Source organism: Osmia lignaria, chromosome 9 (genome assembly GCF_051020975.1).
Source record: "Osmia lignaria lignaria isolate PbOS001 chromosome 9, iyOsmLign1, whole genome shotgun sequence".
NCBI lineage: Eukaryota > Metazoa > Arthropoda > Insecta > Hymenoptera > Megachilidae > Osmia > Osmia lignaria.
The window spans coordinates 5,994,473-6,013,446 of record NC_135040.1 but is presented as its reverse complement, the minus strand read 5'-3'; the positions used below and the strand labels follow the sequence as shown (position 1 = coordinate 6,013,446).

Here is an 18,974-nt window from a genome sequence, read left to right as displayed (position 1 = left end):
AAGAAATACAGTTCCATCAGTGACTGAGCCAAGAGAGGAAGATGTGCGTTCTATTAAAAAAAAAAGAAAATGTACAAACGTTTTATTGTTTAAAAACGTCCATCTGCTTACTCGTTATAAGTACACGTGTGTAATATATCTGAGGGCGCATCGGTACCGATCGTACCCGGGCCACACGCCAATCGCAAGTTTAAAGTTGCTTAATGCGCTTTTGTACAGAATCGCGCGCCATCGAGCGCACCTTAACGATAACTCTTTGGTCGTGTAAGCGCCACTTCTGCGTGTGGTATATTTTATCGTGAAACGCGATGATGCCTCGGTTCGATGCTCTCGAGAGCTGAACGGGACCAAACGACAGAGAAACGGAACAACGATCCATGAGAAGTGCAACCGGAGGGGGGAGGGAGGGGGCTCCTTTCAAAAGTCTCGTTCTCTCCAGGTCCACTAACGTGTGTTTTATGTACAGGGTCGCTTCACTGAAGCGAGGAGGTAAAATCGTCCGCTTGGATGTGGGGGCTTAAGTAATCAGAAGAGGGCAGCACTGTCGCAAACATCTTTCTCTTTCGTTTTCTTTCGTCCGTTGGGGATAATGGAGGTTACTTTGGCGTCTGACTACCGTAATCCACGTAAACGCGCACGACTTCGCCGCTGTATTTGCGCTGGCTGGGCATGAAATAAAAGTCAGGCTGATTGGGCTGAGTGGAAACGCCACTGGCGTTGTGCGCGTTGTTCTTCGATCGCTGATAATGATCCCTGCGATCTTGGGTGTAGTAGCCCGGCTGAATGGGCGCGGTGTGCCTAGTTCCAGGGGCACGCGGCAGACTGTAGGTCGCCCGGGGTCCTACCATTCTTGTAGGACCCTCGACGGTGTCTGTGCCCAGACCGTTTCCAGTCATTTCTCTGTGCCGTGGTAAACTAGAGACTGGAGGCGGTGGAGCCTTCTCTTCTGTTTCGAACGCCTCGAAGGCGAAATTTGTGTTTGCACCCGAGGCGTAGTCCTTCCAAGCGTTACTGGCGATCAGACGATCCTGCAACACCCATACCAGACGTTTTGTGTTTTTATTTATTACAAAGGCCTCCCTTTTACACGGCCACTGTAATTTATATCGTGTGCACTGAAGGAACAAATAAAGCAACTCAAACTACGTACAAACATACGCGCATGCTAAGAAGAGAATAGAGATTAGAAAGCAAAAGAAGAAGCAGTGTAGAATGTACCTGGATTAGCGAGCGAACGAGGGTACGACGAGTGATATTAACGCGCCTTGATCGTGTACCGAGTGTGAAGTTCTACCAGCTGGGATTAGGACGATGCATATCGTATGGAGCGTGTTGGTGATGATGCCGAAGATGATGGTGGTGGTTGTTGTGATGGTGATGGTGATCGCCGTTTTGTCGATGATACCGCGTCGCGTTCGTTCGATGAATCGGGTTGGGCGCGTCACAAGAAGCCAGAGGCAGCGAGTACACCCTCTTAACATCGTGATGGTCGCGAGGAGCGGGGATCATGCAACACAAGCGAAGCAGAAGATCGTCTCGGGTTCACAAAGAGAGGTGGACAGTAGAAGTTGAATTCGACGTGGGACTAATGTATTTTTAGTTGAGCGTGTCAAGAAGAAATACGTTCACACAGAGTCACTCAGAGGGATTTCTACCTTATCTTCATGCTTACACTTTGTTATTTTTTTCATATAAAATTGCTATACTGCTCTACTAATAATTCAGAAGCAAGCAGAGAACAGATAATTTTGAAAATTATTATTTTATAAATTTTGAAGAATTAGCAAATTAACAATTGACGAGAAAGTTGTGAAAAGACATGCGTAAATATAAGAATGCAATAAATGTGACAACTGGTAGAAATGTTTACAAAAAAAAAGAGTGAAGTGCACACGATACAAACAGAAAGGACTAATTAGAACACTAACAGAAATTATGTAAAATAAAAGGGAAATTTGTTTAACATAAGTGGTGTGTACCTTTGTTGCTCGCCTCCTGGAGGACCTGTAGAGGGTGCAGCTTGCTTGTAGAAGAGCAAGAGCGAGCAAAGCAGCAACGCAACCAACGAGGATGTACAGTTTCGTCGCGTCCAGAAACAGGTCCGAGCCAAATGTTGATGATGATCCCTCCTCTGGGTCTCCTCCGCCACCAAAGTCATTTACTAAGTGACCAAATAAATGTTCAACTTGTATTCATTTAATCTTTGTACGAACAAACTTTGTATTTAACAATAATAATATTTAAAAAATTGAAAATTTGTATATTATTCTTCGCATACCTCGAGGGGCTCTGATGACGAGATACTGAGGGTCGACGCTGAGTGCCCCGACCTTCCCATTAACCAGAGCCTCTTTCAATGCTTTCTCCGCAGCAGCATTAGTGTCCAAAGGTTTCAACGACCTGCCTTTGACTTCATTTTTATCTAGGATCAGATCCATGCGCGCGATGACGCCATTTTGTTCGTCGTCCCTAAACAAGGTGGTTGAAACGTTGACAAGTGAAGCTAAAATTAGCTGACAATCGAAATGATATTTGCAAAGACTCACTTTTTCAATTCGTTCAGACGAATTTGGTAATACCCTGGTAGTTTATCGAGAACGGGACCAAAGCTGTCGGAAATTCTATTCGAGATAACCTCAAAGTCAGGGGTGCCCGGTGCAGGAGTTGTAAAACCATCACCTAAATTAATCAGCTTCACTTCAACGTTATAGTGTAATCTAGGCGGCGCTGGTGTGGTCATTTCCTCAAGTTCTATAAGAATAAAAGAATTTTTATAAACTTTGCTTTATAACTACCTAAATAGGTACGGTTATAAAAGGAACCTTCGAGGCCGCAAGATCTGATGCATATCCTCTCGGAGGAGACAATGGGCACAGCATCGTGTTTGCGTATTTTCTTGCTGACAGCATTGAATACGCCACCCTTGACAGGGTACATCATGTACAAACAGTGATCATCCGTGAACGAGAGGTCCCTATTGTCCTTTGTTATCCGTTTCCTCGAGAATTTAAGCGTCGTTACGCCATCCACTTTACTACCACCGGTGTTGTAGATATCTTGAGATGGATCGAGCAACGGGGCATTGTATCCGCTGATCCAAGTGTCCATGAGAAAAGCCCGACCCGACTTGTCGTCGACCCAACCTAACACTGCATCCGTCTGAGACTGTTGATCAAACAATAGGATCAATATACATTCTCTAAATTAATTCAAGTAAGTACCCTTCAGAATACGATGCATACCATTTTCTCATCGTCGGAGAATCCAACACCGGTCCAAGTATTGGTATGGGTAGTGGTAATGACAAACGATAATTGATCCTACATAAACATTTTCAACAATTATATCTTTACGACGAAATATAAATAAAAAGAATTCTTCGCGATTTTTTGGGAAACTACCTTTCGTCCCTTGTAGGACCATTGAATAGAGTATTCACAGGTACCATTCTCGGGTAGACAATGTCTGGGATAACGCCATTCACCAGTGCAATTTGAAATCTGCAAGGTATTGTTGCCACTCATCGCCTCCTGTCTGTTCTTTTCGTCTAGAGACAGAAACACAGGCTAGTGACGAGAATTTATAATAAACAACATAATGGTCACTAATGACCTACCAAAGAAATTAAGCGTCACTGTCCCCCTTTGGGACCCATGTCCATGGTACTTGAGCTCGTCAGGTTTGTAGAAGTCCTTCACCTTGACCTTAGTTTTTTCAATACCGCTAGGTGGATGGTGGACGTAGTTGCCCGGTTCTTGCCCCTTTGCCCATATCACCTGCATGTTGTCGTCAACTATTTCATGGTCAGTTGGCTCGTTTGCTGCCAGTTTTCTTCTGAAGAGGATCGTGGTAACACCGTCGCGCTCATAGCCCATGGCAGCAGTCAACGTATCCCTACCACCCCAGTATTCATCCTTTCGCGGGGTGGATCTATCTCTAGTGTAATAGTCACCGATCCTGTGACTATTACCACGCGCAGAACCGATTATGATGTCCGTACAGTCCATGGGATTGAAATCGTGCTTTGGTGTGAACTTGTGCCCTGATCCGGGGAGGGCAGCTTCAATCATGAAGAACGAGATTAAAATGATAGCTCGACGATGATGTCTTCAGGAATTGAGCGAATGATTGATGACTGTAGGTTGAGGCATGTTGTATTTTGAAGATTATTCAAATTTTGGAGATCAAGAGTCGATTGTTAGCGTTAAGTAACTTCAATATATTAACATCCTACTATATATGCTTGTTGTATGAGGTTAGTGTCGACACTACTAATTACACGAATTACTTCTTGTCTACTAGAAATGCTACTGATTTTATGATACATTTTACTGTTGATTTAGTTAACATTGATTCTGTACAATATAAAAGCTGGTGCAGCATGTACCAGGACAAATAAGCATCGAAATTGCCTAATTAGCTCGTTACCTTTCGTTGCGCTCGAATTGGAGTCTGAAATCGGCTCTGGTTCCGAGGTCGGTTCAGACTTTGGCTCCGGCTCTGACTTGGGTTCCGGTTCAGATTTTGGCTCTGGTTCGGAACTGGGTTCTGGTTCTGACTTGGGTTCTGGCTCGGATTTTGGCTCTGGCTCTGAACTTGGTTCTGGCTCGGACTTGGGTTCAGGTTCTGGCTCGGACTCGGGTTCGGGTTCCGAGCTAGGTTCAGGTTTGGATTTAGGCTCCGAACTAGGTTCAGGTTCGGATTTAGGCTCCGAACTAGGTTCGGGTTCGGATTTAGGCTCCGAAATAGGTTCAGGTTCGGACTTGGGCTCGGGTTCGGATTTAGGTTCAGCTGCCGAAATCAGTTCTGCCTTGAATCTTGATTCAGTTTTAGAATTTGATTTAGTTTTGGAAATAGATTCTGATTGAGATTTCGGTTCTGGTTCCGGTTCCGAACTAGGTTCTGGTTCAGACTTGGGCTCTGGTTCTGAACTCGGTTCAGGTTCGGACTCAGGCTCCGGTTCTGAACTCGGTTCAGGTTCGGATTTGGGTTCTGGTTCGGATTTAGGTTCCGGTTCAGATTTGGTGTTGGTGCTGTTGACAGTGCTCGGCTCGGCGACGGGTTCCCCTGTGCAACAAAGCATCGATCGTCGTGCGGCTACCTACTGCTTATATCTTACAAAACCATCACCTCGTGCATAGTGTTTGAAACAAGAGGGACGCCAAGTACTTCGTACTACTTCATTGGGAAGCAAACTACGTGTTGCTACTATATAATTACGGGAGGCAATAGGGGCTATTCATCTGTACATACTTGCATCGAACGTGGGTACGTACCATTTGTAGAGGCTGCTGCTGACTCCGGAGACCTCTTCTTACGTCCTGAGAAACGAAAACGCTATACATTAGCTATCCTTAAACCTGAAGTCACGGTGTATGATAAGCAAACTTGATTTTCACCTTGCCTCGTGCTAACGCGATAAGTAACGCTCGTCTGCACCGTGACATCAGTGTCTGATCTAGGAGTCGCAGCCAATAGTGCGATATCATGGGCCTTAGCCGATCTTCTCTTAGCACTGGATCTTTCCGTCCCAGACTCAGGTTCGGCTTCGGGTTCGGGCTCGGGTTCAGGTTCGGCTTTCGGTTCGGCTTTTGGTTCGGACTTTGGTTCTGGTTCTGATTTGGGTTCAGGCTGTGGAAGTGGCTCGTCCTTTGGCCGTTCTTGGATGTTGGGAAAAGAGCGACACATGGGAGTCAGATCGCTTGGCCGCCAGCCAACACCGACCCAACTTGTGCCATTTACCACCATTACACCTTCAAGTTCTTTACTCTCTTTCAATATTCGCCAGTAGAACGTAAAATTGTCGGAGAACTTTTTCATCGTGTAAGAGTCCAGGTCAACGTCGATGGTCTTGATTGGTGATTCTGAAACGAATCATCAACATCTAACAAATTACACCTTTATAATGTCTGTAGGCACGAGTATTTTAATTTTTTGCGGTTAGGTTGAAATTAGCCAATTACTGCATAGAAAGCTGCAGGGTTTAAGTCAGATTTATGACACAGCGTTTAAGAAGTGAACGTTGAGAAAGTCCCTCTTGGGACATTCTCGCGGTTACCACTAGATGGAGCACGTTAAATCGCGATTCCCGAAAGTACCAGGTGTTAGGTACTTAAATTCTAAGCACCTATGGGTACTTAGGCAGCTATTACTCGACACCAGCTGTGCACAAAAGTGTAAGGTAGGGATTTGCTAGGTAGCCTTACCAACGCCTACGCTAGCGAATTCTTGAAAAACTTATTTTTAGATAAAGAGCAAAGAATGGTGTTTGAATGAAACTTACTCTTGGCACAACTTGGGCCGAACCAGCCGATATTGCAGTAGCAATGCTTGGTGGGCGCGGTCGTGCCACCATTATCAATGCACGTGCCCTGGATACCGCAATCGGAATCGTCCAGGCATTCCTCCTTAAATTCGCACCTTGTACCGTGATACAGTCGATCGCATCTGCATCGACCCAGAAGATATCGGCCGTGACCGCTGCAATCTTCCCTGTAGCTCTTTCTGTCGATAATCTAACGAGCACAAATTACAGGTTACCTCGGAAAATACTATACACAAGGTGTTTAAAAAAATATATTCCAACTGGTAAAGTCGAGATGCATACATCAATGTCGGCGCAGGACCAAAATCTGTAACTGGAACCCCATTCCTCGGCTTCTCGCAAAAGGCGAATCGTACAATCTGTACATGTAAAGTTCTGAGGTAATTGCACCGCATAACTTTGTGCCCTGGAAAATCAACGAACCTTGTATGTTTAGAATGTTGCAATAAATTATTGAGAATGCGCGGAATAATGACTTTGTTTCACTCACGTGGCGTCATCTTCGACGAATTCGCTGTTTTTCGTAACCGGAGTCAGGTCGACCAGTGGTCGGTCGAGGGCATCCAAGATTTGCAAGCGAAATCCACCCTGGGAACATTTGAAGGTGGAGCCAAATTACAAAAAGAATCATTTAAGCTGTAACGCGTGTGTAGACTTCCGGTTTCTTTTGCTACACGCCAGCATAGGAAGCGAGAAACGGTGAAGAGGACGTTGGGACATCGATGGCACGTATCGATAGCGGTGTCGAAGAGTCTTATTGCGGATTCGTGACATAGAACCTAGCCGTACGTTCGATTGGTCGCGCTAACAAAAATGTGGATACAGCTTTGGCTAACGATTTCTCGCTACGACTTGCAATTTTGCCGTTATGAAACCGTCATCGTTTCGTGAAACGTTCAACGAATTGGAAATAGGAAGAGACGCGTCACTGTGGGAGGAGATGGTCATCTCATCGAAATGGCATCAATGATATTGGCGCTAATTCAATGATTGCATCTGTCAATCGGACACCTTGGTGTAAAGATCGAAAGAAAAGAACCGTTATTAATCGGCTTACACCGAAAGAGAATGTTCGTTTCTTCTACGTGCCACGTTTCCTGATTATTAACCGCATTCCTCGAGTCGTCATAACCTCAAAGCTCTGTCGGTAACTGGTTATCAATACCGATTTATCACACAGAGATAATGTTCACTAATTGAACAAAACTCTTTGATTATTGCAATTATGAATTTAGATTAGCTAAAAATGTTAGAATTCACTCTAAACGACAGAAGTAACCTGATCTATGACATTCTATCCTAAATGGTAATTTTAAAACAGAACTCATTAATTACAAACTTATGAGTATGGACGTCGGATTATTTTGAAATTCTAAACAGGAATGGAGAAAAAATCCTGAAAAAGTATTTGTAGTATTTGTGAAAGTACATTCAGATGATCCCTGGTACCGTTTCAAAGTGTACAATGCCCTAGAGACGCGTTCACTGAAGGAACGGAATCAGTTCACACGAGATGCTTGTCACTTTAGACGAAAGTTTCGTCGAAAATCCATGCGAGAGAGTTTGAAACGTTTTCCAACAGTGTACGTCGCGACTGAAAACGATAAGGAGAAAGGGAAGAGAGGCGGTCTCGCCAAGTGGTACTGCTTCGCACGGTACACACCTGCAGCGGTTATTGTCGAATTTTTCTCGTGCCAGGGATATTCTTGCGCGTAGAATTTGCGAGCTGCCTAGGCTACGTCTAAAAACCAGTCGCCGAAGGAAAGACAATGACGACTGCACGCGAGAAATGCGTAGACTTGGGATTTCGCAATCCCCAAGGGAAACCGATGAGAAGCAAAGACAATTCCACGATACTTTTAAGTTTTTTACGTTTGTAAATATTGCGGAATACTTGGATCATAATTGATCTGAAGCCAATTGCGCGGTACACCAGGCCTGCACAACAGTTTGCCCTTGCGACTTTAATTTTGCCCATCTCAGCCCTATGCGTTCAAACATTGGAGACAGTCGCGTTACGGTACTCGGCATACCGACGAGTGCCATTCGAATTCTCTTGTCCACATGCAAAGTTACGTCCTACCACCTTCCGACCTACCTATCCACGCAAGACACAGACGAGGCACCATGAACGCATGCATACCCCCATAGCTTTTCTTCTGAATTATTCAACGCGCATCACGTTGAGCAACGACGTGCAAGCGTAAGCCGAGGTTCAGTCCCTGTCTGTCTTTTCTTTCCCTTTGGTATAGACCACGTGCGGACAAATTCGTGATATCTTTCATGATGACTTAGGTACTTGCTCAACGCCTGGCTAAGAATACGAATTTCTGCTTGTACAGTATGGCAGGCTTCCCTAGGGTAAATAGCGAAGTAAGAAACGACATACGAGCATCGGTAGCTGTCTATTGTGTTTAGGTTAGAAACACGTTTCATCGACGGCGGAAATATTATTTTTTTTTTCAATCGGAAATTTTTGAAACACTTGGGTGAACAAGTCTTATTATGTTCGCAAGATATGGAATTTCTTAATTAAAAGATGCGTTCAGATAAGTAATTGCGAAACTAAAGAACACTGATTCTTAGCAGGTGTATTTTAATGTCTTACTTCGCAATATGGCGGGGGACTGGTACGCGTCAGTTGAAGCAATAATTAATGAAATTCTTTACTGTTCGGATTCCTTACAATGTAAACATTGTGCAACAATGGAGAAGATTACATCGATTATGGCAGAGTTGACTGGAACTCGATGAATGCAGAAAGTTCTATATCGGCGAAAGTGTGGCCACGCGAATAATAAAACGTGGCATGATTTTAATTCGCCACTCACGTAACCACTTGTATGATCTTGTTTTTTACTTTTTTTTTAACAACTGCGAGCATTTTTATTTAGAAATGAGAAACTTTTTTTTCTGTTAATAATGCATACCGCTATCTACTTTCAAATAGAGAAACTAAAATGTTAGTTGGGTCAAATTTGACCCTACTTTGATAATCAATTAAAAAGTATATACACAAGAATTACTGGTCTCGGTAAAATGTTCCAGTAGCTTTCTTTTTTCCTCATCAATGGCTAAAGAATTTAATTAACGCTCGAGTAAAAGTTATTTATAGGCGAAAAAGCGAACGAAAGAATATATTAATATTAATCTCTCTGCGATATTTACTTACTCGATGAGGGTATGCCAGATGCCACGTGACGTTGAAGTTACTCCCAGACAGAAACGTAGTCTTTACATCACCTGAAACGGAAACTTGTTACATCTAAGGCTCTCATTGATTTGTACTATGAGAAAAAATTAATATTCATTGCGATTAATTGACCCTATAACTTCTGATAATCACCGGAAACATATGGAAAAATATGCACGTTCAGTTGGGTCACATGGTCTCGCTTGGAGGGGGGGGTAGTAAAATAAATTGTTTGAATTTTAACTGCAACAATCAGGAAAAGCAATTGTACAAGGAAACGAAGTAGCGCGAATCAGCGTGAAAGAAAATGGCGGTATCGAGACGCGGAGGAACGTTTGTATCGCGAATTATATCGAACGTTATGAAAACAGATTCCAACGTAATTTCGCGTAGTTTCACATCCTCGATTCGCCGTCAGACCAGATAACGATCTGGCTACGGTGTTTATCGTATCGAGACAGAGTTCCGGAAATAATTGAAAGTGGTCGAGAATACAATTAACTTCCGGAAGCAGTCGAGTGCAGCCCGAGCACCGATCTTGCCTTATATGGACTACCGTCATCTTCCCCCTTTCCCGGTTCTCTGAAAAGAAAGCAGACATTCCATGCTTCTGAACCATGCTTCGGTCGAATTATGAAAGAATGTTTTAAGACATTGACACAGCAAAAAGAGAATATAATAAATGTGTAACAGCATACACAGCATCGATCGTATGCACTTCCGCTTCCCGACGAGACAGGTGGACACATTAGGAAGTATCCTTCTTTTATGATTCACGCAAGCATGGTAGTTTATGTATTCAGCTGCATGGGGCATTTAGCAGTACTCCATACGGTGTAATACATAGGTTATGGTAAGCGAGACAATTAGGAGATGGCGTATGATTAGTTGATAGATGTCTATGGAGGACCCTAAGAAAGTATGATCGATGTGGATATGCTTTCTATTTTAACACGAGGCAATTAAGTTTTTGAGCATCCAGCCGATAGTAGATAGAAAGCTGGCGTGATTGAACAGTATTCCTCATTTAGATCAAATAGCAATGATATCCACAAGTATCGATCACCATGATCAACCATTGACCATACGGGCTACGAGGGCATCTTAAGAATTCCTCGCGACTGTGTTTGCAGAAAAAAAAAAACGCTGGGTGAACATAAGTGTAGTCGCATGGTGGAGGTAAACGTAGAAGGTAATGGCCGGACAGCGAGGTTCGAGTTCTCTTCGTGCGAGTCGGTGAAAGTCGCTTCGAATCAGAGCTATCCCCACGCGAAATATCTATCCTCGTGTTAATGTCGTTTTCCCATAGAACCCTCTCACCCTTTTTCTTCCCGTCCCGTGGCAACGTTGCTTCTACGTCGCTATGACGATCGGCTAACAACGCCATCCTCGAGACGACCGCGAAAATTCCACGCTAGTTTCCGGTCCACGCTCGCGTACCACGGATCGTGTGACACACCGACGGTATCCGGAGAACCTGCTCCGTTGGTAACACTATCGAACGGGATATTCGTCGTTTTTCTACCCGCAGGGGGACGGGGACACGATGCACCGTTTCAGGTTTCACCAGTTCGTTCTTTCTATGTGCAAGGATGCGAGGTCGATTCTTTTTGGTTCGTTTGACCAGGGTGCAGTTTGGGACCCGGGATTTGGGTTGGTCGCTGTGTATGCCGTAGCATTAGTGACATAGCACATGATATCGAGTGAGTGGCACTGAGAACAGTTCGACTCGATGCCTACACGTAGGTACTTGTTTCCCAATGCTCTTGAACGAGTAATTGACTTTGAACAATGGCAGCTTTTTATATCAGACAATCGTATTTGCAATGTCGTTTTTAAATTAAGACTGACAGCCTTGTATTTCTTGTACCGTGTTACTAATAATTAAGATTCATAGCAAGCTAACTCGAACGGGGCCAAGGTTGATGGCAGCACTGTAGCCTCAAAAAGAATGTATACCCCCCGTCTCCTTAGCAGACTATCAGTTACTGAATTTGAGATTTGTCAAATTTCTAAAGATAAAATACCTACCACGAGGCATTCCACAGGGACCAGGTGTCCTGGCATTGTCCAGAAAATCTAAATCATATTTCCTAGCACGTGGAAAGGTTAAGGCAACGTGTCCTTGCACTTCTCTGAACGTTATCACCGTTAACACCAACAACATTAGTCCCGACATGATCGCGGAACACGTTTTCGATAACATTTTCAAGTTGCGACGTGCTACGATCGTTCACGTTCACAAATTCGATTCTTTCACCGAGTTCCTCGAGCTTCTTCCCTCTGACAATGTTCCTCTCGCGCTCCTAAGACCCTCCTGCTGATTTCTCCTGACGCTCGGCATGGGCACCCCTCTCGTTGATTAACTCCTTCCGCCTTGGTGAGGCGAATCTGCAAAAACAACGAATCCTTAGCTTAGCTTCGTTACGTCTGAAACGTGATATTTTTATCGACCACCTTTCCGAAGCATCGTTTTTTTGTTTGTTTTATCGATCGCTTGCACGAGTGTCGTTGAAATCGACAGCGCTGAAAGGTAGAAGTTTGTAACCGAACCAGATACACGCTACGACACGACAAGTCAAGGTCAAACGATGCTCGCGCAAACTTGTTCCTCGATAACTTGATTAGCCAACATTGCATAAATTAGAATTTTACATAAATTTGTAATTAGTTGAAGGGGTTGCGAAGATACCATCTAGCCTGGATGTCCGAATCCAAGAAATAAACAAAATTCTCAATTCCGCTTATGAATAGTCATAAAAATTCCAATTGAGATACGCAAGTTACGGCAAAATCGTCACGGAACGCTCCTCTTTTTGCGAATTCATCATCGTCCAAGAACGCGTTAACCTTTGCCGCGAAGTCCGTCTACAAAACGGTAAAATAATAACGAGAATTAAACAGTACTGGTCTGGAATTGTAACCTGCCATCGGAACGTGTCATTTTCTCGATCCGAGCTTTCCTTGTTAAATGCACCCCGACGGTAGACCGTAAATATTTCATCGATCATTCGTTGCAGCGAATGAATAACGGTCCCTCTGTCGGAAGGAAGAGCGCAGCTCACACGCGACGTCGTTCTGTCTCGCTTCCTCTTTTTTTCATGGAACGAAGTCAGCGAAACAAGGTAAACAGAAATGGTTTTCCGAGAATCTTACAGAACAATAGGAAGCTCGAAATCGTCGAGGTAAGCGTGAGAAATGAAGAAAAGATAAAGGCTGAAGGACGCGTGCACATCGAGATAAGTGGAAAAGAAATAATTACGGCGGGCCGTGGAGCGAATTGCACGAAATCAGACAACGCAGCGAGAAATTACGTTCTAGTATGTGATTTGAAACATTAAATTACAGCCTTGGAGCATAGACGAAAGATAATAGAATAAAGGTATGAAACAATTTCGAAATAACTGCAGAAGATTATGATTAGAAGGCACGTGTAAGTCGATGAAAATTAATATATTCCTGAACGGTTGCGACAAGAAGCGTTTCTACGCACGTTGCGACACTCAGCAGCGGATCTCCTTCTGAGGGATCTTAGCCCGACCCTATCGTCAGAGGTAGCCTTTGTTTATCCCCATAGGGCTGTGTTCTAAAACTTAGGTAGGTTTAAAACCATTTGGGATACATTAGTATATGGGGTCCTATGGGATTAACCTGGTAAGCGCAATTCACTCGCGAAGACGAGTGTCGTTAGTGGGAGAAGGAGATGTCGAAGAGAGTGAGAGGCGGAATGGCAACGCGCGTGCAGGGGGTATTTTTTCCTCTCCTCCCGTGGAAACCTGACATTCTACGGATTCTCGATCCTCCATTGCGTCCAACTAGTTTTCCAAACGATTCTCCAATCGTTACGAAATTACGAATCTGTTAACAACTCGGATCCGCATTCGCGAATTCCATCGCGCACAAAAATAGAGGTTATCTCATTGAAAAAGAAGCTTCCATGTTTTTTTTTCGACCGAGGATTCCCAGAAGGCGATGCTTCTCGGGGGATGCTAATTGTGCACGCGCACATTCTTTCCAGCATTCAATCCAGGTTTTCGTAAAAATGGGTACCGTTCAATGGTACCTCGAAAACATTAGCGCAGAGGCGCGTAAGCGTGTTAAATCACCGGAAACGTAACCATCTTCTTTACCTTCTTATGGTGGGAGAAAAATTAATTGACATTCCAACGGATGGCACGACGATTTCTATCGGTGTCGATGAACGGCTCTTGGTCGCGCGTGGAGTTTCGACTGTACGCGTCTGCTTCTGAGTGAAAGAAGAAGGTGAGGTAAGAGTCGAATAAGGAGACGGCTACGTAGGGAAAACGACCCGCCTTCGATGGCTCGTGGAAAACGAGTTGACATTCCAGTGAACACTGATGTTGTCCTTACCGGTATGCTCGATGCTCGGTTACTTATTCGCGCTCTAAATGCCGTTGATCGATCTGGTGCGTGATCTTCGTGAGCAGTCGTCGTGATAAATAAGTGGACATTGGCTTCCAACCCGATAGTCATCGAAATAAGAACTTATTAACGTTTGACGACACTTAATTAACTATTCCTCTTTAATAGGATTGAACTGATCGACAATTTCCTTTGAAAATCGATAGAATGTATTCGAAGCACGGTTTTGCAATAAAAAGGACGCTAAACATATACTTTCTTACGAAGAGAACTGCGCAGTTCACAAGTTGCACGGCAAAACTTTCTCGGGCTCCTCTGTTTAGCTTCCACATTCTGTGCAGCGTATTCTTTTTTTTTGAGAATAAATTATGTGACGACGCAGAGTCGTAAAAATAAAACAAAGTTCATTCGTGTTTTAAATTGATATTCCAAGCTCCAGTATCATTATCATTGTAACAATGCAGCAAAACGATACAAAATCGGGTTACAATGCTCAGGTATCCGTATAAATGCTCACAGAGTATCATGAAATAGACAAAGCGAAGCTACGGAACAATGAAAAAAGTTTAACAAAGGAAGGTAATATTTCTTTGATTACTTGGAAAGAAAAAGAAGGCGTTTTTTTTAACGCGTGTCGCAGCGACTTGATCGTTCTCATTGATTTCGTGGCGAACAGGAGAAAAGAAATATCTGCGGTCCGACTGCGGGAGCAAGCGAAACTACGAGCCTTCGGAGAGAATACCACTTTCTTCGAGAGGTGTCGTGGAAAACGAGCAACACCGTTCTAACGGACGCTCGTTTCATTCAATTTTCGTTTCGTTCTCACTGCCTCTCGTTGCGTTTTCACTCGAAAGGATATTACGCGATCCTGCGGCATTACGATGCACGATAGGAACGGCGCGATGAAGCGGAATAACGAATGTCGAGAAAGGAATGTGACAAAGAATGTAAAAAAAACCATCTTCGATATGGAAGAAAACATCGACGAACACCGTGTTTGTTTCGACAACGAAAAGAAGACAGGTGACCGAAATACAGGAGGATGAACTTACAGTTCAGAATTATGTAGATGAGATAGGTGCAATTCTGTTGGGCGTAATTAAGGAAAAAACGAAGAGGCGAGGAACGTCAATGACGTTCGTATCATTAAGCTTCCTCTCACCCAGGGTTCTACGTGTATAATGAGCTATTACGCCATACGCATGATATTACCGCGGGATACAGGGGAGAATATAAATACAGAACGATGGATGCAGGAAGCACGCATCGATAAAAAAAAAGAGGAAAAGCGAACGTCCTTCGTCATGGATCGGTTAAATGGATATCGTTACTCCTTAAGACGATCATTATTAGTCGATCAAAGCGCCTTTCGATTATCTCTTTAACGCTGATTTATTTGTTCGCACCCGTTCAATCTTCTCCTGGTATCAATTTTCACTTGCTTGTATAGTACGCGTCTATATGCACTTTCAGTTTTCGTCGAAGATCGCATCGATAACATCGTGGTTTCTCCTTTAGTCTCTTTTATCGTAACTTCGTGGTTAAAACTAGTCTTAGTCCACGAATTACAAGAGAGCCTTATAATTACTCGCCAACATCGAAAAAGATTCAAAGAGAAATAAATCTTCCTACCTGTTGAATAGCGTTTGCTAATCTTCCAGCTGATCCTGTCGGACACGCACACACGAAATCACTGCACCAAAAAGGACGTGGTCTCAACCGATGCACCGGTTGGACGACGTCATCGTCGATGAGAAAACAACAAAATCGTTGGAGCAATCAAATGTCGCGAAGGAGAGAGAGCAAGAATGTGTGCAGCGATCGGTGGTGAACCGTCGTGATTCACTGAACCGACGATCCTTGACGGTTTTTCAGATCGCGGCCATTTCGAGCAAACAAGCGGCAAGTGGTTCGATGACGTTACACGATAAAGATCGTTCGATTTCGACAGGTGGTAGCCGTGCACGAGGATACCACCAGGCAGCGTCGAGAAGGATGCGACGAGGCCACGTTCAAGACTGACTCCAAGAGGCTCGGGCTCGGCTCCGTTCGACTCGACTCGACTCACCTCGACTGCCTGGCATTGCAAAGCAGCCGCGAGCGAAAACTCACTTTACGCTCCCGCGGCCCCTTACGTTTGCCCCCCGCCATATTACCGACTGCTTGTTCGCCTGCTTTCTTAAGGCTTGCCGTGCTCACTCGCCTGAATACCTGCTCTCTTGGCCCCCTCTTCTTTCTTCTTGCTATGCCACTCACACGAACGCTTGATGTCTCTTCTTGGGGCTCTCTGGCTCCCTCTGACAGGGAGACCACACGACATTCGGGTCACCGATTTGCCTCGAATTTTGTATACGCGCCAAGGTATCGGACACTTGAGGTAGAATCCTTTTCATAAACTGCAGGTCTTACTGTACTTCAGTAAAGACATATGTATCTTCAGTCTTGATTTACCTTCGCGATGTCAAAAATCAGTAACGTGAAATGCTTGTACGGATGCGGCCTTGAAACGATCTTGACCAACTTTTTTCGTCGTCTAAATTTAAATATCATAGTCATGCATGATTAGCAGGTATTAAGTCGTGAATATTCTAATTTTGTTCTACCACACGACGTCAAGGAAATTTCTTGTTTCTTAACGATATCTTTCGCAAAAATATTTCACTATTATTATAAAAAATATAATGGTACCAACGCGGTTACATAAAATTATGAAAACTCATCGAAGTTGCGCCATGAAAAAAAGTCGTTCATGAAATTCTTGTTGAAACGCATTTATGTTTCTGATCTCGAAAATTTATGCAATTCAGCCTTCGCGTGGAATCGGTATTCCGATATCGTCGATACATCGGTAGAGGTATCCTTCGAGCGGAAACTAAATTTCATTCAGTTGCTTTTACTCGCGTAGTAAGCGTGCCCGTCAAGCGCAAATCAGGCCTCGTGTTTATACCAGAGTCTGTACATTTTAACCTGTAGCGGCAACAGCAAAACCTTTCGATCGGAATGGAAAGCGAGCAGCCTGGACACGCGGCGTACAGTTCGATCGAATAGTATTCACTCGCGCTTCAGGCTGCGCACAGATTGGAGAACGAGTTTTATGTCTGTTGCGCGATTGCACGCTTTTCTTCCTACCCACAAAAAAAATATATAGTGTTTTTACACGAACGTTCCCTCAAAAGACACCTCTGAGATAACCACGTTCCGCCATTGCCATATTTCCTTGATTTTTGACGGGAAAGCAAGTGTTGGGTTTTAAGCATTCGCTCCATGCTTAGCCGCGTAACCGAGCTCTGTCTACATGTGTGTATGTCGGTACGCTGCGGTAAATGCTCGATCTTTAATCGAAACAACTCCACGCATGGATAATTTTTCGCGTGCTATCGTGCTAGAAATGTTTAATTACTGAGTCACTACTAGGCAACATTTTGCAACACGAGATTATTCGAGCACCGCGCACGTACGAGCCAACGAATGAATTCATTTCGAAGTAAATTGTTTCCCTTGCGATGAAAGGGAAACCAAGGAAATATTGCATTTCTACCACGTTCTTAACATTTTACTTGCCGAGAACAATTCTACCGCTGTTTGTCTATATAAATTTATATTCGGTACTTACTTATTATTACTAGCGATCTTCCTTCCTAATAAACTTATGATGTATCACTTTTCCACTTTTCTACACATCACCAAATATGCACTAAATTCATAAATATATAGCCAGTGGTAGAGTAGGTGTACCGTCAGACATCCTGTCCCTCAAAACAGGACAGCAACGTCCTTTGATCTTGTTCCTCTGCAACATGTATTTTTTAAGTCCAGTTTTGATCCGTCCAAGTGACAGTAACAGTAGAAACTTGAACTCTGTCGCCCACTTTTCTAGAAAGAAGTTGCAAATCCCGATTTTCCGGTAGGCCGCCGTTGCAGAGGAACTAAAACTTAAGAAGGAACAGTCCTGGAGGCCGACGTACCTCCGTGGTTGTCCTCGAAGCGAGCCAGAGAGCCGGTCAGAGGGAGAGGCCGCATTCCAAGCCACGGAGAAAGCCTCTCGCGCATTTAACCACGGGATGACCGTCCAGAGGTCGCGTAAACGAGCTCCATGGATCCGTTAGTTTGGCTCTAGCCTGAAATTATCCGGTTTGATTGCTCGTTTTTATGGATTTTTTTCCATCGATACCCAAAACATGCGGAATTCTTAAATACCATCATATGGTCATGAACATTATCCAGATTGAATCAGTTTTGGCCAAACTAAGCTTAACAGTTTAGCAGGTTTCATTTAACACGTGGTATAGTTGTGATTCAAGATTCTGGGCACTCAAGGTCGTTTCACCCATCTATTACACCGGAAGTACTTCCCACTTTCACACCTCATTAGTCTAGTGCTGTTTTCTCTTTTTTTACTTTTTCTTCTAATACTGGTATCTCTTTCTATTAATTACAGTTTATGAACAGTGTATCACCATGATCATCTGATATCCTTTGTGTCTAAAATTTGTAAGGTCTTCCGAAGTAGCCACCGATCTCTGTCTCTCAGTTTAGATCGAGACGATTTGAATCGAGTGTTCGAATTCAAATGGGGGAAAGTACGGTGTAACGTTTGAGGACGTTCGGTACACCTGCCACAAGGTGACTGCATTCCACGGCGAGGTGAAACGTAAGGAGCGGGATCCGCGCTGGAATGTATGTCGGATTTGCTGGAATACTTTACGAACCGCTAGCAATGTGCCGGCAATTATATGTATCTCGCCGTGTGTACAGATCGTTTGTTTTTGCGCGACCGGCCTACTTACGTCGCGTATGATTAACTTGCAATTCAGCCTTTGACATATGATTGCTATCCGTGAAATTTTCGGCTCGACCTCTCTTTGTTCCGTGGACTTCAACCACATTACTTTCTGTACATCATGTTCGTATCTCTTCAAACACTAACAATAAGAGGCCTGGTTCAAAGTATCATAGTAGTTTCTTAAAACCTGATTCTCCTTCTGGTTCAGTGGGTGTCTTTGGGTGCAGGGAGTTAAAGTGAAGGAATGTTTACATTTTATTTCAGTAAAATAGTTGTTAGGTTACACAAGT

The 18,974-nt window shown here is 43.9% G+C and overlaps 1 protein-coding gene across 5 annotated transcripts; it reads right to left on the bottom strand.

The window, feature by feature from the left end:
• Positions 1-392: 392 nt before the first annotated feature.
• On the bottom strand, positions 393-17,872 carry nahoda (DOMON-like domain-containing protein nahoda). 5 transcript variants are annotated; one of them, XR_004581257.2, is made up of 18 exons: positions 15,534-16,532; positions 11,550-11,909; positions 9,498-9,568; positions 6,816-6,913; positions 6,608-6,731; positions 6,284-6,515; positions 5,400-5,864; positions 5,277-5,321; positions 4,429-5,067; positions 3,617-4,060; positions 3,402-3,547; positions 3,243-3,320; positions 2,823-3,165; positions 2,547-2,751; positions 2,279-2,469; positions 1,980-2,161; positions 1,219-1,473; positions 889-1,028 (listed from the first exon to the last, which is right to left on the bottom strand). XR_004581257.2 is itself a non-coding variant. In XM_034322940.2 (17 exons), the coding sequence occupies exons 2-17, from the start codon at positions 11,722-11,724 to the stop codon at positions 597-599; spliced, it is 3,870 nt and encodes a 1,289-aa protein (XP_034178831.2). In that variant the 5' UTR covers positions 11,725-11,909; positions 17,515-17,872; the 3' UTR covers positions 393-596. The 5 variants fall into 5 exon arrangements, 4 of the variants coding, with proteins under 4 accessions (XP_034178831.2, XP_034178821.2, XP_034178838.2 ...); XM_034322940.2 differs by lacking the exons at positions 1,219-1,473; positions 15,534-16,532 and adding an exon at positions 17,515-17,872 and having other exon boundaries at positions 393-1,028; XM_034322930.2 differs by lacking the exon at positions 1,219-1,473 and having other exon boundaries at positions 393-1,028; positions 15,534-16,525.
• Positions 17,873-18,974: the final 1,102 nt, after the last annotated feature.

What these genes read in the sequence shown, in the direction of transcription:
- nahoda (XM_034322940.2), bottom strand. Translation starts at nt 11,724, where the DNA reads ATGTTATCGAAAACGTGTTCCGCGATCATGTCGGGACTAATGTTGTTG. An exon ending in CGTCATCAGAGCCCCTCGAG is followed by an intron (nt 2,162 to 2,278) that starts GTATGCGAAGAA and finishes TTGGTCACTTAG; the next exon opens with TAAATGACTTTGGTGGCGGA. An exon ending in CCAGGAGGCGAGCAACAAAG is followed by an intron (nt 1,029 to 1,979) that starts GTACACACCACT and finishes TGGGTGTTGCAG; the next exon opens with GATCGTCTGATCGCCAGTAA.